This window comes from Protopterus annectens, chromosome 16.part0 (assembly GCF_019279795.1).
Source record: "Protopterus annectens isolate FY-2018-M chromosome 16.part0, PAN1.0, whole genome shotgun sequence".
Classification (NCBI taxonomy): domain Eukaryota; kingdom Metazoa; phylum Chordata; order Ceratodontiformes; family Protopteridae; genus Protopterus; species Protopterus annectens.
In genome coordinates, this window is record NC_056750.1 from 265113238 (window position 1) to 265130495 (window position 17258).

Consider the following 17258-nt stretch of genomic DNA (forward strand, 5'->3'; position numbering starts at 1 on the left):
GAAGACTTTCAATTGGAGGGTGTCCAGTCGTGCCCCGATAAAGTCCAAGATCTGCACCGGGTCCAAGAGGGACTTGGGAACATTGATAGTAATCTCTAGCTGGATTGCCAGATGAAGGAAGGAGTCTCTGGCCATGCAAAGACAATGCTTGGTGGAAGCAGCAAGGAGCCAATCATCTAGGTAAGGAAATACCTGAATGCCCTGAAGCCTCAGGTGAGCTGCTATGACAGCCATTATCTTGGTAAACACCATGGGGGCTGTGGTGAGACCAAAGGGTAGGGCTCTGAACTGGAAAGGATTGGCTCCCAGCCGGAAGCGAAGGAATCTCCTGGAGTTTCAACAAATCTTGATGTGGTAGTAAGCGTCCTGGAGATCTATTGAGCACATCCAGTCGCATTATCAAAGATAAGGTAGAATGGACTGTAGGGTGACCATCAGGAATTTCTGCTTGGCTACAGCCAGGTACAGGGTTGACAGGTCCAAAATGGGCCTGAGGTCCCAGTCTTTTTTGGCACTAAAAAGAACCTGGAGTAGACTGATCTGGGGAGACCGGATCGATGGCTTGTTTGCGAAGCAGCTTGTAAATCTCTAGAGCTGCCGCCTTCCTTTAAGTGGGTGGAACATCTGGGAGGTGCTTTGGTTGGACGGGAGGGGTAACAAACGGGATGGCATAGCCTCTGGATATTTTAAACACCCAACGGTCCACAGTTATGGACTCCGAAGCCATTGGGTGCAATGATAATTTTCCCCACACTGTCTCCAGAGTAGGACAGTTGGGCAACCCCTCAGGGCTGCTATGTGGGCCTGTCCGAGAAGGTCTCCCTAGACCCAAAGTTCCTTGGCCCCCCTCTGCCTCTGGGGACGAGCTGTCCTGAGAGTTCTGGGAAAACTGTGATTTTTGGAACCACATCTTCTTTTGCCCTCTCTGATTCCTAGAAAAGAATCTTTGAGGGCTAGAGAAGCGGACTCCGATGGCAGACAAAGTCTTCCCATCCTTTTCGCTCTGGACCAGTGTGTCACGTACTCTTCCCAAAAAGGGAGGAACCATCGAAAGGAGCATTTGTGAAAGATGCCTTGAAGGGGTCCACGAAGTGACACAGTCTGAGCCAAGCATGTCACCTCATAGCTACGCCGGTCCCAGCAGCCCTCGCCGCTCCTTCCATGGCATGGGAAAGGAGACGCATGGACGTGTTCAATACTGATTTGAGAGTTGACATTTTCACAGAGAACAGACGCTTGTCTTCCGGCGACAAAGCCTCTGGGAGTGACTCAGCGAACGCCATGACTAGGTCTCGATGCAGCCGTATGACGTGTGCCAAATAATTCAGAGCTCGAATGGAAAACGCCGCTGAAGAAAACTCTCGCTTCCCAAACCGATCCACCGCCCTGGACTCCTTGTCCGGAGAGTGGACAGAGGAACTCTCCTGTGCCAGTTCCCTCTTGGTGGCTGCTGCAACCACAATAGCATACACCGGGATTCTTTGTACCAGGCCTGTATGTCTGAGGATGGAGAGAGAATCCTGTCCGGGCATTTTGGTATAGGCTCTATGGTGTCAGGCTACTTCCAAGCTCACATGGTGATAAGATCCACTAAGGGATCCACAGGAGGGGACACCCAGGATGTAGATGGGCCCATGCCAAAGGCCTCTAGGCACACTGACTCATCAGTAGAAGGTTTTGGGGGTGACCAACCTCCCCTCTGGTGGAGGATCGCTATGATGTCTCCAAAGGAGACATCCTTGGGAGGTGACCTGGGGGAACCTTTTCCATCTAAATCAGTGTCTTCTGTCAAGGACTCTGGGGGAGTCCAGGTGCCTCCTTTTACACGTGTGCTTATGGGGACCCTCTTCAGTGGGACTCTCTGAAGAGGGCTTGTGAGCCATAGGGGGTCCTCCAGGGAAACCAACTGGGGGTCCTATAGCACAGGCTGTCCCTGGGACAAGCTGAAGGGAGTTGTAACTGAATCCAAGGGAGCCTGGGCAGAATCCAAGGAAATATGTTGAGGTCTCGAATCCTTGGGAGAAAACCCTCTCCATCACATCGAACGCCAATGGAGAGCGTACCTCCTTAACACACAACAAGGAGGAAGCTCTCCCTAGGTCCGCCGTGAGGATCAGGACTGAGGCAGGAGTAGCCAGGGTTCCGAAGGAATGGCTCGGCTCCAACAATGTTGGAGCCAAAGACACCTCCATCCCCTCGGATCCAACTCCCTGTCCTCAGCCCCGAGAGTTGCTCGGATCCAAACTGGTCTGATCCGAGGAACTCAAGGTAATTGCCGGTGTTGAGATTGGAGGAACCGTTGGCGCTAAACCCCCAGCTCCGAGGATCCTCGGATCCATAAACCCTGAAACCGCAGGCCGGATCGGGGAAGGAGAAACTGGATGAAAGAAGGGCATGGAGGTCCCACTTCCAGAGAAAGAGGGGCCTGGCAAGACTCCCACTGGATTTGGGTCAGAATAAACCTCCTCATCATCCTGTCCATATCCAATCCGGATAGATTCCGAGTCGAGCTCGAGGAGTCGACCGACTCAGATCTGGCTGGTCGTTGTGACGACTTCGATGAAGGCCTCGGATCCAAGGGTCCGTCAGTTCCAGGGAGAACCTCGGGAAGTGGAGCCGAGGAGATGTAGCTCTAGACATTTGGAAGGCAGGCTAGGGAAGTGCTCCCGCTCTGGGGACCGCTTGCGGGGCCTATTCCTGCTCTTATCTCTATCCTTATTCCTCTTGTCCTTTCCTTTAGCCTCCCCTTCAACAGGTCTAGTGGGAGGTTGAGTCCCAGCCTGAAGGGGGGGGGGGGATTTGAGCAACTGCTGGTGGAGCCAATGCATCTAAAGAGGAAACAGGTAGAAGGCCCTTTGCAACCAGTTTGGCCTTCTGTTCTTTTAAGGCCCTGGGGTTAAACCCAGCACACACGCTACACTGAACTGAAAGATGGGGAATACCCAGGCAAATAACACAGAGTGTGGCCATCGGCTGGTGAAAGCTTATGGCCACACTCTGTGCATTTTTTTAAAAGTAGGCTTTGGCTCATCAGCCATACTATTAACCCACACAGCCAACCTACTTAAAACCAACACTAACACACACACCTAAGGGATACGGAAGGCCTTACTATACTACTTTACTACAAACTTCTTTTTTTGTTTTGTATAAAACTGACGAACAGCAAAAAGGGGGAGGTAAAGGGAACTAAACTATCACACACACTCACTATAAAGAGCAAAAAAAGTTTGACCAAAGTCACTAACACCCAACACTTGGAGCTACAGAGATCTCTAAGCTGATGCACAAAGCATCAAACGAGATCTGGGGGAAGGTAGGAGATGTGATGGGTTATGGGTAAGGGGGAGGAGCTTGGAACTCGGAGAAGATGCTTGAAAAGTTACCGGCTCAGATCTGATATGGATCCGAAAACCCACAGGTTACAGATAAAATGAAGTTAACTACTTCAGATCTATAATTTGAACTGCCAAGTTTGATCACGGCATGAGGAAGCATTTACCTGTGCCCCAACATTGCAGGCATTGCTGCTGTTGGGTCTTGCCCAGGGTCTATATTATAATATCGACATCTGAAAATGTCGAATCCCACTTGTTCAACATGAAAATGTCAAACTCCAAGGTTCCCGACTGGCCGAATCACCAATTCAGAAAGAAATTGGTTGGCCAAACACCAACACCACACAAAAACAAACCTATTTAAGTGGGGGGCTGTACCCCCCCCCCAACTAAATATTCTAATTCCAAGACCGCACTACAGTAAGGGAGAGGGCAGCTGCAACAGAACAGCCAACCGATTTCTTTCCGTTGGAAAGAAATTGTTGAGTTGGCCGTTCGGGAACCTTGGAGTTCGACATTTTCGTGTCAAACAAGTGGGATTTGACATTTTCAGATGTCAATATTATAATATAGACCCCTTGCCCAAACACTACAGGGAGTGCAAGTATAGCATGAGGAAAAATCTGAGCCACAGCACATAACCACCCACTACTGCTCAACTCTCATTCCCATGAAAGGCATGCCATGGCTGACTGGGATAGAAAAACAAATGAGTCAAATTGATAGTAGCGAAGAGGACACAGGATGGTCAGGAAAGTGAGAACCAGAATAGCAATACGAAAAATAATATCCCTAACAACAGAAATACCACACATTACTAACAATAAGCTTGCATTCCACTTTAATAATAACTATAATAATAATAATGCAACAAAACTGTTAGACATTGATACTGATCGCTCTCATCCCGGACAAATTCCAGGTCTTTCACAGCAATGTTTTTAAAATTAATTTTTACTCACTTCTTTACATGACTGAATGGCAATGTATTCACCAAATATCTTCCTAGCCTTAGATGCCATTTTAGACTGAGATTTTATCTTTCTGTAATCTTCACACGTCATCCAGAACTCAAGGTTTTCTTCACTGAACTCTGTTCTGAGAAAAGCTCGAAAGGCTGCCAAACCATCTATACAGAAAAGAACAAAAAAATTAATGACACTGATGCAATTACTCACAGCCTAAATAACATCTGCATAAAAGGCAGTGGAAACTCAACTGACACACATATTTCCTTGTGGCATTCACAAACAATCCAAATTCAGGTTATGCAACAGCTGCCTCATTTCTAGCAATGCTATCAATTTAAAACAACCAAAAGGCAGCAGTAATTTCTAGATGTCTGAAGCATTCTTCTTTTTTCCACTGCCTTTATAAGCTATAACAACACATTAGTCACTATATGCAATTAAAAAACTAACTGTGGGCCTGTAAGAAAACTAATCTTTGCACTTTAACAGTATACCCATTCCTGATTTTTTTTTTTTTTTTGCTGTAAAAAGCTGCTTCTGCTGCTGTGTTCATGTACTGAGTATCCATCACAACCAAGGAAATGCCAGCAGCCCTTCATTATGCTGGCACAGGTGAATCCACTTTAAGGCACTTTACATTCTGTGAAGCTTTGCAAAGTACCTTTGAGATACAATAACCTCAACTCTCTAAACATTTTTTTTTGCACATGAAAACTATCCCACAGGAGTGCCTTTCTAATTCTGAGTATTTCATACAACACAACAAATCCCTTTCAATGGCCATTTTATACACTGGCTTGTCCATCCCCCCCTCTTACTGACCCCCTGCAAAAATACTCACAGTTAACATCAATTACTGTGCATACCACTTTGTGCTACTGTGATTTCCCCTTTCTCATTTTTTTACCTTATTTTATTCACTTTGTTACAGCCTCAGTGTTAAAAATTTGTCACAACACTACTATTAGTCTGGCAACATTACTCATTCAAAATACTGACCAGCTGCAGGCCAGGATCTGGGATGTCTTGTGTGTTCTTAAAACTACTTTACTACATCCCCTCTTCAAATGTTTTACTCCAAATAACTTTAGTAACTACTCTACATTGAGGTATTTGAGGTGCTGAATGATGAATACTGTGCATCGAGGTGTTTGAGGTGCTGAATAATGACTACAACAGTTATCTGCAAACAGTTTGACAGATTTGCCGAAGGCTCTTTGACTTGCCATTTTATATTGTGCTCTTCAGGACAACTGTCCTTGCAAATATTTCCCTTCCATTCAAGTGAACAACTTGCAGTGACAACACAGAATACCAGACCACTTGAGTGCTTTTCAGTACCTGTTAAAATGACATGGCAGCAACGTAATTCGACAATTGTTGCATCATTCCGACAGGTGCCAACTGCTCTAATAGATATTGAGCAACACTAAACACAATACAAACCATTTAGGAAAGTCATCACTTCCATGTTTTTTCAGTTAATTTTGTTTTTAAGGGGGGGGGGGTGACCTTATCCCCTCACTCACCATCTTTAACACGTTAGGTGCAGCAGGGCTACTAGCCCTCTTACAAATATTTTACTATTTATCCACATATTACCTATGTACACTATCCCTATATCTAAATAAAATAATGCCAAACCACAACAGATAAATATATTAATGGCCAATGGTTAGCTCCATCTGTTCATGCAACTGCAGTAACATATGTGGAAAAAAGGTACCATATTCTCCATTATCATCAAACTAATTAAAATGAATTACCTGACAGATATGTTTGCTCCATCAAATATAAATGAAAAACAATATAACATGCAGCCTGGGTTCAGTAAACCTGGGAAAAACTGCTCTTCAAGATACTGTCAATAAAAATTGCTTACATTCATATTCAAAAGCAGTGAAGCTGCCATACGCATTTCAACACATGTTTCAAAATTTGCTGGATTCCCTCGCTGTCTGTTAGCACAGTAAGCATTAAGATGGCATAAATACGTTTACATAGTTGAATAAACTGAACATTATAAGATATTTCTCAGGGAACTCCAAGGGAAAAAAGGTTGAAAACATGAAGTCAAAACAAGATTTGAAAGGCAATGTTCAAGTAAAATGATGAAGGCCAAAGTGAAGAGTACAGATAAAAAGTTTCTTTGCTAGATGTGGGGCTGGTAGTGAATGAGAATACAGTAGCCTTGTAAATTCGAGACAAAAGGAACCAAAAAAAGATACTGAAGACCCAAATCACGCCACAGCAAAAATAAAATCATATATTTGATATAATATAGTTGCGAGCGCTTTCGCAGCTAACCAAGCCGCTTCATCAGACAAATGACAAAAAACATCAAGCATACTTAAAAAGCCACATAGCCAATAGGAAAACCTTCCTAATCAACTAGTTAGCATACTTACTTAAATGACTTAACATTTCAAAAACCACTTTATAACATAAAAATAATTCTACATGCATCAATAGTACATATAAAAACAAAACTCTAGAACATGACAAAGTGTAAGAGAACAAGTTACTTTAAAAAACTATCCTGTAACATTTCTACCCTGTAATGGGTTTAATACAAACTTCATCATTAAGACCTTTCCCTTTTGTAGCTCACATCCTAATAATCCATTTTATCTCAGCAGTTTCTGTTCTATTTCTTATGTCTCCACCCCTTGCTTTGCTAGACAACTGGAAGGTACAAAGTGAAACAAGATGTCTTGCTGGAAGCCTTCTTTGCTTCCACAGCACTTGCTTATCACCTTGAAAAAGTGTCAACAGCTGTAAGGTAGCACTGAAAATTTGGACTTGAATGTCCCTTTATTTATTTTTACCAAAGCACCAAACTATGACACCTCAGTTCTGCATGTTTATGCCCTCAGTCCATACCCCAAAACACATACACACACACATTGGGGAAAAAAAATTGGTACTTGTGTATTATCGCAACCAGATTTATAAAGTGCGATAATTTGCCTACTTTCAGCAGAAACGTGTTGCCTAACCTAAAAAGGGGTCTGTAAAGATGTCGCCAGCAGTTTGTCACAGTGGGAATGAGGCAGGCAGAGCAGAAATGTTGTAAGTTTGTACTGGTTGATGCGGCTCATTTCTTCCGCAACTCCGCAGTGGTCCACGTACTTGCAATTCCTGCATTCTTCATTACCCTGTTAGCTACGGGAAATTGACTCAGGGAATGCACACTGAGGTTTTCAGGGACAGTAGTCAACAAAAGCAAAGGTGCCTGTAAGGAGTAGTGAATAACGGCTCATTGCTTGCTCGGGGAGTGATGGCTTTCTCTGCAGTGGCAGACTGTTTTAAAAAGGTTGCATTCTTGCTTATGGATCGTGACCATTTCCAATGCACAGGCTTGTATGTATACTAACACTTTGAAATAAATGGGTTTGATTGCTTTTTAAGGACAGAACAGCTGTTTTTAAGTCCTTAGTCGTAAGCAGATAGTAAATACAGTTACAGAGAAAAGAGGCAGGGACTGTTGTCAGTAAAACTCCACCAACAGAACCAAACTTTTAAATCAGTACTTCCGAGTCACAACTGCATTAATGTGCCTTCTGAGAGTCTGAACTGTAAACAGGGGGTATGTAACAAATCAGATACTTGCAAAAGGACCTTTCTAAAGAAGGAGGTCAGTTTATGTTAACTAGCCATGGTCCTGACTCCTTGTCTGGATGGAAACGTGGTGACTTTGTATGACTTGTCACATTAACGACTGCAGACAGACAAGCAGCAGTCAGGTGTGTAGGTCGGCCGGGGACATTACCAGGCAAGAGGAACTCTGCTGTTATTCCGCTTCCTGTGTGCAAAATTTTCTGACACTATAATAGTTAAACATTTTACACACTCCTTGACAGCTGAACATACATGCTCTTTCTTGACAAACTGCTGGCCACATCTTTACAGACCCCTTTTTAAGTTAAGCAATGTGTTTCTGCCGAAAATAGACAAATGATCGCACTTTAAAATCTGGTTGCGATAATACGCAAGTACCAGAAAATCAAGATAAACTAATAGTCTCCCTTTATTAGGCTATGCGGATAGAAATGGGAGCATTAATGGATACTCCACTTCCATATTCAAGAACTGATTTTAAGCCCAGTGGTTGCAAAAATACTAACACTTGACTACATTCGCAAATAAAATACCACCTTAAAAGGATAACCCTATTTTTGCACTGACATAAGACAGGGATAATGTATAATAGACAGAGGTAGGTTGCTCAGTTCATCCAGACACAAACAAATATGTGACAGAAGGGAAAAAGTCCCTTGCAAGATATAAACTTTTGCTGTTATTTTCTGTGCTCACAAAAACATTACCTACATTTCATATGCTCAAATGTGCAAATAAAATCAAAGACATCAATACTCCCAAGAAACATAGTAGGACCAGTGACTAATCCTTGCTTTAGGCCATTTTTTACAAGGACAGTAGAATCTAGTAACAATTTAAGACAAAATGCCAAGCACACAAAAAATATCAAACTAGTTATGTTGTAACAAGGACAGAAATTCATCTTTCCAGGCATGGGTCGTACTGCAGCTACCAGTTCTCCTAGTTAAGTGACAAGAAATAACTTCTGTCTGAATATTAAGATAGGTACTCTTCAAAACAATCCTGTTGTACTGTGCTTTTAATGCTGATCCAAAAAGACAGGCGATAATCTGAGGAAATCTTTCAAAGCCCTAAGTTATTTCATCCTCCTCCTTGCCAAGTAAATCTCTGAAATTCCCACAACAGTGAATAAATCCTGAACAGTATCTCATAGTAAATGCAACCTGCAGACTATACATAGCAACCTGCCTTTCTTCCTTAAAGCCCAAATCATTTTATTACCAAAACTCTCTCTCTTCAGGAAGTTAATAGCAGGAACTTCAACAACAAAGTCTCCGCTCTAAAATTACAATGCCTTATGTTTGGTTTTGGGCTTACATTCCTTGCCAAGTGCCTAAAGCTCTTCTCTTCTCTCTCACCCTACAAAACCACTTCAATGACAAGAGTGCATAAATAGAGTAAAGAACCTCTATAAATACTGCCCTCTGATTTCTCTTGCCTTCACTCTGTAAACCTCTTAGGCATGTTGCAATGGAGAGCCTCCAGACTACATTAGTGTGAAAAAAAAAATATATATATATATATATATATATATATATATAGGTCAATGTCAGATGATTCACTTTTTCAGAAACTTGAAAAAAATATCTAAGAGAACATATGATCGAGTTTCTGAAAACTCAAACATCAAATAATAAATAAATAAATAAATAAATCTACCTTTTTTATGTTTTGGCAGGGGCCCCCAATATCGCACTACAGTGAGGAAAAGGGTAAATTTCCTGATTCTCATTGTACCACGATCTCCATTCAAAAGCTTTGAGTTTTCAAAAACTCAGTCATATGGTCTCGACCATATGGAGTTCTCTGAAAACTCGATCAACTGACAGGGACCCATATATCTATATATATATCTATATCTAAATATATATATATATATATATATATATATATATATGTCTATATATATATATATATATATATATATATATATTATATATATACATGCACAGTGGATATAAAAAGTTTAGACACCCCTGTTAAAATGCCAGGTTTCTGTGATATAAAAAAATGAGACCACAGTAAATCATTTCAAAACTTTTCCCACCTTTAATGTGACCTATAACCTGTACAATTCAATTGAAAAACAAACCAATCTGTTAGGGGAAATATATAAAAAATAAAAAATGTACAATACGCTGGTTGCATAAGTGTGCACACCCTTAAACTAATACTTTGCTGAAGCACCTTTTGATTTAATTACAGCATTCAGTCTTCTTGGGTACACATCTGCCAACAATTACAGAGACTCTGATTACCCCAAATAAAGTTCAGATATCCTAGTAGGATTTTCCTGACATTTACTCAGTTGCCTAGTACAGCAAAAGCCATGGTTTGCAGAGAGCTTACAAAGCATCAAATGGATCTCACTACTGAAATTTCCACAGCATTGGCTATATCATTGAACACAGTGAAGAGAGTCATCAAAAAGTGGAGAAAATATGGGACAACAGTGGCGTTGCAAAGAACTGGACATCCCTCAAACTGATGACAAGACAAAAACTGGTCAGGAAGGCTTCCAAGAGACCTACAGCAACACTGAAGGAGCTGCAGGAATTTCTGGCAAGTACTGGTTGTGTACTACATGTGACAACCATCTCCTGTATTCTCCATATTTCTGGACTATGGGTGAGGGTTGCAAGAAGGAACCTTTTCTTGCACAGAAAAACACCCAGGCCTGGCTAAAATTTGCAAAACAATGCATTAAGTCTCCAAAAAACATGATGGAAAATGTATTATGCTCTGATGAGACCAAGTTTGAACTTTTTGGCCAAAATTCCAAAAGGTATGTTTGGCGCACAAACACTCTGCATCATGAAAAGAACATCTGCACAGTGAAGCATGGTGGTGGCAGTATCATGATACGGGGTTGCTTTTCTTCAGCTGGAAGTGGGGCTTTAATCAAGGTGGAGGAAATTATGAACAGTTCCAAATGTCAGTCACTTTTGGCCCAAAACCTTCAAGTGTCTGCTAGAAAGTTGAAGATGAAGAGGAATATCACCTTTCAACACGACAATGACCCCAAGCATACATCCAAATTCACAAAAGAATGGCTTCACCAGAAGAAAATTAAAGTTTTGGAATGGCCAAAGCCAGAGCCAGAGCCCAGGCCTAAATCCAATAGAAAATCTGTGGGGCGACCTGAACAGGGCTGTGAACAAGAGACGCCCTCGCAATTTGACAGATTTCAAGTGCTTTTGCAAGGAAGAGTGGGCTAATACTGCCAAGTAAAGATGTGCCATGCTGATAGGCTCCTACCCAAGAAGGCTGAATGCTGTAATTAAATCAAAAGGTGCTTCAACAAAGTATTAGTTTAAGGGTATGCACACACAACAAAGTATTAGTTTAAGGGTGTGCACATTTATGCAACCAGCGTTTTGTACGTTTTTTTATTTTTTATATTTTTTCCCTTAACAGATTTGTTTTTCAATTGAATTGTAGATGGTTATAAATCACATTAAAGGTGGCCATTTCCCATCCAATCATCAAGATTTTTCTTGAAGAGTGCTAATGAGGAGCTCTGCTTGACATAGATAGGTAGTCTATTCCAGAGTATGGGAAGTCTCTGGGACAGGAATCTATCCTCCCAGCATGTTCTGTTTATTGTGGTGACAAGCTCAGCTTTGGCCGGCTAAGATCTAGCTGTATTCAACTGGACGTATAAGAGAATTTAAGTACCTTTATCTGCACTTTTTTTCAAATAATACAGTATTTAAATTGATTTAATTGTGTTGCATGATTATTAACTGAACTGGAAGTTTTGACTCTGTTCTTCAGTTACTGCTTGCTTGAATTTTATTATTATAGCAATAACCCACGCCTGGGTGTGGGTAATGCTGGATTTACCCACGGTTGGCGTGGTTTGGTCCCGAGGGCGAAGCCCGAGGGACCAAACAAAGCCAGCCATGGGTAAATACAGCATTACCCACACCCAGAAGTGGGTTATTGCTATTATACCATGACATTATTTAAGAAAAGAAACTATTACTTTTCTTTAATAATGGCATAGTATAATGCCCGTTTACTGCCCTTCCGCAGATGTCTGGCATCCGCGGCAGTTCTGATGTACTGCGCGCCTGCGCGGTACATCAGAGTTGTGCAAAGCAACGGAGAAAGCAAGATCTCCGTTGCTTTTTTTTTTTTTACTGTTTTCGCTATGTTAAATGGGTTTAACATAGCAAGACAGTTTTAAAATGAGCAACGGAGATGTCTGTTGCTTATTTTAAAACTGTCTCGCTATGTTAAACCCATTTAACATAGCGAAACAGTAAAAAAAGCAACGGAGATCTTGCTTTCTCTGTTGCTTTTTTTTTAAAACCTGTCTTGCTATGTTAAATGGGTTTAGCATAGCGAGACAGCTTTAAAATAAGCAACGGAGATCTCCGTTGCTTATTTTAAAGCTGTCTCGCTATGTTAAACCCATTTAACATAGCGAGACAGTGTTTTAAAAGTAGAGTTATACTAATGGAAAAAAGTCCGGGCGACCGGACCTTTTTCCATTAGTATAACTCGATTTACAATGTGCACGCTGGCCAATCAGCGTGCACGTTTTGGGGGGGTCATGGTATAATTGTCAGTAATTGCAGGTGTGGGGGTAGCCACATTCTTTGATTTCCTGTCCTTGCCTATTTAAGTGGTACAGTTTGAAATATTTTCTGCTTAAAAACCTCACCTTTGGCCGGCTAAGAACTAGCTGTATTCAACTGGATGTATAAGAGAATTTAAGTACCTTTATCTGCACTTTTTTTCAAATAATACAGTATTTAAATTGATTTAACTGTGTTGCATGATTATTAACTGAACTAAAACAGCTCACTACTGGATGTCCACATCAGGTATGAAAATGGGATGTTTGTCTAAATTAGTAATTCTACTACTTAAGTGCCAAACATTTTGAGATGTCACCTCGGTGCACATTTTAATCCACAAAACCCATTCTTTCCCCCATGCATGGATCTCACTTCCTCCTTTCTATGCAGACTACTGTCACTGTGAAACAGCCTCTCACCTGCAGGAACAAACCTAATATTTTTAAAACAAGCTTACTGAGCATGATATGGAGCAGACCATCTCTGCTAAATGCAGTTATTTCCATGTCTTTCCCACTCTTATCATGTATTTGCCTGCTCCTAAACCAATGGCAAAAATCGCTTCTACTGACGGACCTACCAAACCTTCCAAGCTCTTTGTTCATAGTTCATAGGTTGGTACTGGGCTATCTGCCTGAAGGCATATATTAGCCCAGCCACATTGTGCGGTATTCACCGCCCATTTAGTAGCTCCCTAGACCCTTGTACTAGCAGCTAGTACCCTTGGCCCCTATCTAGTAGTGCTGTTGGTGTGATCCCCGATGTGAACTTTCTGTTACCCATCCACTCATCAAGGCTCCTCTTGAAGAGTGATAGTGAGGGGCTCTGTCTTATGTAGATCGGGACCCTGTTCCATAGTAAGGGAAGTCTTTGCTAAGGGAATCTATCCCTCCAGCATGTTCTATTCATTGTTGTGTTGAGGTTTATATCCCTAGAGCGTGTAGCTCGAGTAGATTTGGTTTTGCTAAGATGGAGCATATTCAACAATTCTGAGTTGGACATGGCTCTGTACGTTAGACAGAGATCGCCTCTGAGAAAGCTGTATGTAACAGAGAACAGTCTTAGCTTTTCCAATCATGCTGCATAGGGCAACTGTTTGAGGCCAGTAATCCTCTTGGTTAGGTACCTCTGTGGTCTCTCCAGCTGCTGGAGATGTCTAGCCAGGTACATTCCAATTGGTGCATTGTACTCAATAGTGGGTCTGATGAGGGAAGAGTAGAGGGGCACCATTACATCCTTAGATCTTGATGCAAACCCTTTCGTGATCAGATGGGTCACATAGAAGGATTTTCTAACCACTTTGGCAACATGGATATCAAAGGAAAGCTGACTATCTACTTGGGTCCCTAGATCCCTTATTTCTTCTTCAGATTTCAGGGGATTACCTCCTATGTTGTAGTTTGCGGGTACTCTGTTTTTTCCAAAGGGGATTACTACGCATTTTTTTGCATTTAGCTTGAGACCATGGTTTTGATACCATGCATCAGTCTCATTTAGGCCCTTCTGGAGGATCTCCATATCAGCCGGAGACTCTATTATACCACCCAGTTTGCAGTCATCCACAAACTTAGTCAGCCACAGCTCTTCTGTGCTTGCCTGTACTTCTGAGAAGTATATGCCAAAAAGGAGGGGCCCCAGGACACAGCAATGGCATATAGATAAAATGATTACATGCTAGTTTTAATAATATAAAGGAAGCTATAATAATACAAATCTAAGCATGCTGTCAATAAGGAGCACCACATATAATAAAAATCTTATAATACCTTTATCAATAACGATCCAGTGTTTATTTTTCTTTTATTTAACTTTGATAACCAGGTGAATAAACTGGTCCAAAGACAGTTTTCAGCTACAACCTAGGCCAAGTGTCAGTAACAACTTTTCAAAACATTTAAAACAGATTACCTTCTGAGAAACTTTTCAAACCAACATTTACATTCAGATCACATTATAACCAATATTTATAGTTCAATAACTGCCACAGTTGTTCATAGGAGATTACTAGGCTAATGGCCCTAGGGCCTTTACAAGCCAAGCCACTTTATACCCATGTTTCCTAAATGACCTTGGTTAGATGGTCGTTATTCATAGAGTATGACCAGCACTGACTGCCACTGTCCATGAGGGACAAAGGTGCTACCGCCGGAGTGAATTTATGGTCTTATATCCAATTGTCTAGGTTGTGCTTGAGTAAAGTATTTGAGGAGCTCTGCTTCATGTAAATTGGGAGTTTATTCCAGAGGAGCAGTCATCTCTGGGAGATGTATCCATCTCTCCAGCATGTTCTGTTAATGTCACAGGTTAGGTTGAGATCTCTGGAGTGAGTGACTCTTGTCCCATTTGATTTGTGATGTGCAGAATTAACATTACGACATGGTCAGAGACTGCTCTGTAGGCCAGGCACAAGTCACCTCTCAGCAGCCTGTAGGATACAGAGTACAGTGACAGGGCTTTCAGTCTTACCATGTAGGTCATGTTTTGGAGGCCCTGAGTTTTCTTGATGTGAAACCTCTGTGGTCTCTCCAGCTGTCACAGGTGTCTGGTGAGGTACACGCAAAAGGGAGTGTTGTACTCCATTAGTGCTCTGATGAGGTTCAAGTACAGAGGAGTCATAACATCCTTAGTCTTGGATACAATGCCCTTACTTATGAAATGCGCAATGTAGAAGGCTTTCCTTACCACTGCGGACACATCGTGAATAAAGTTTAGACTGCTATCAACCTGCTTTTCTAAATCTTGCACCACTGGGTTTGAGTTTAGGGGGTGATGTCAATATTGTAATTTGCAGGGGCTTCCTCTTTGCCAAAGCGGATAATAATGCACTTTTTTTGCATTTAGTTTTAGTCTGCGGCTTTCGTACCAATCATTTGTCTGTGTTAGATCCTTTTGTAATATGTTAACATCCTTTGGGGACCCAATGATGGCACCCAGTTTGCAAACATCAGCTAACTTGGTAAGCCACAGGCCATCTACTTTTGCCTTGACTTCCGAAAAATAGATTCCAAACAGTAGAGGGCCCAGCACAGATCCTTGTGTTATGCCACTGGCAACTGGTTTATTGGCAGAGGTGGAATCCCCAACGTTGACAGTATATGCTCTGTGAGCCAGTTGGCTACTCATCTAGTGATGTATGGGTTAATCCCCAGCTGGGAGAAACTTGTTTTTGGGGGGAGAAAGAGTTGTGCTTTTACATGACTGTTACTTTTTTTTTTCTAAGCAAGTCTCTGTATTTTGTACAAGGAAATTAGGCCTAACAGTTTAATAACGATAATAGTTGTGCTTTTAAATGAATGTTATTTATATCCATCACCACATTATATACAAAGATATTAACACACCTTATTTACATATTTACATTGCTTGCCTACAATCATTGGGTATCATTATGACAGTACTTTGTTGAATACAGTGCTATTTTTAGCAGGTTAGCTTAAGCACCAACTCCTTAGATCGTAGGTTCCCTATATTTGCAATATCCTTGCAAGAAAATACTAAATCTAAACAAGAAACAGCTACATAAATAAAGGTGCCATGAGGTAAACCAGAAGTTATTACTAAAGACTTAACAGAGTTTAGGAAGGCTGAGTCTGGTAGGAGGCTCTCTTAGCAAGAAAAAAATATACATGTCAGATCAGACTAAAAAGTTAAAGTTAGCAGGTAATCTGGTAGCTAGAGGTACAGTGGACAAAAGGGAGCTGCAACAGAGAGCTCTGCCTCATATCAAGTCTGGTTCTTGGAAAGAAGTTAACTGCATCTTCTTAGGAAGTGTGCAGATTACAAAGTTCATATGTATATGAAGTTTATTCTGGGTGGGCAATGATCTAACAACTCTAATTTACATAATAAGGTACCCAGAAGAAAATCAGACCACACTGCGTTTTAAAAGGAAATACATTATCCACAGCCAAACAAGGAGTTATTGTTAAAATACCTGTGTTTGTAACAGGTGTGGAAGCATTGTTTTGTAAATTAAATACACACTTCTGCTTATAATATATTTGACATTTCCAGGTATTGTACTTTATTGCTTAAAAATGACTGAAGAATGTTAAATCATTTTAGAAAACTCTTATACCCTATACCATAAAAGGGACTACAACTATGGACTTCCTGCTTGAAAATGTATACTAAAAGCAAACTACATTGATTTGCTAAATATTGCTACCCATATATGAACCCATAAAAAAGCACCACCACATTTTCTAAACCTGCTACCTTTACTTTACTGTGTGCATTGTTCTAGTGTGTCCATTACTATAAGAATGGTCAAAGTTTGCATCATTTAAATCTCTGTACTTACATTTGTGTAGAAGGAGCTTCTCGAGTGACTCCCCCCACTTTAAAGCTTCTTCAGGTGTAGGCCTGGAAGGAACATAAGAGCAATTTTTAGTCAAAAACATTTCTTCTACTGTCATAAATATATAGCATACAATGCAACCAATAGTGCAATGTTAGCAACCTTCTAAATGCCCTATACTAGCATCTTCAGTGGCTCACTATGTCACCATACAGAGTGACACAATCTGAAATGTGGAAACAGATAAGAGCAAGATCTCCTTACATTCCTGTTGAACAACAGAAAGGATAAGATTAAGTAGCAATGGCTCTTTGGAAAGACACTGGTATTGTTAACTCTTGCAAGAGTTATATCTACATTTATATCTGGAGTGTAGAAACAAACAAACTGGCATTTCTGAGTAAATTAGGATAACATGTGAGAATCAACAATGCAA

At 41.2% G+C, this 17258-nt stretch overlaps 1 protein-coding gene across 4 annotated transcripts in view; it reads right to left on the bottom strand.

Moving 5' to 3' along the window:
* The window catches only part of RGS3 (regulator of G protein signaling 3), a 2411552-nt gene that overhangs the window by 7610 nt on the left and 2386684 nt on the right, over nucleotides 1-17258 (bottom strand). For all 4 annotated transcript variants that reach the window (XM_044057996.1, XM_044057997.1, XM_044057999.1 and 1 more), the window contains 2 exons: nucleotides 16826-16887; nucleotides 4301-4467 (listed from right to left, as the gene is read on the bottom strand). In XM_044057996.1, coding sequence (XP_043913931.1) covers nucleotides 4301-4467; nucleotides 16826-16887 — 229 coding nt within the window. The remainder of the gene's footprint in view (nucleotides 1-4300; nucleotides 4468-16825; nucleotides 16888-17258) is intronic.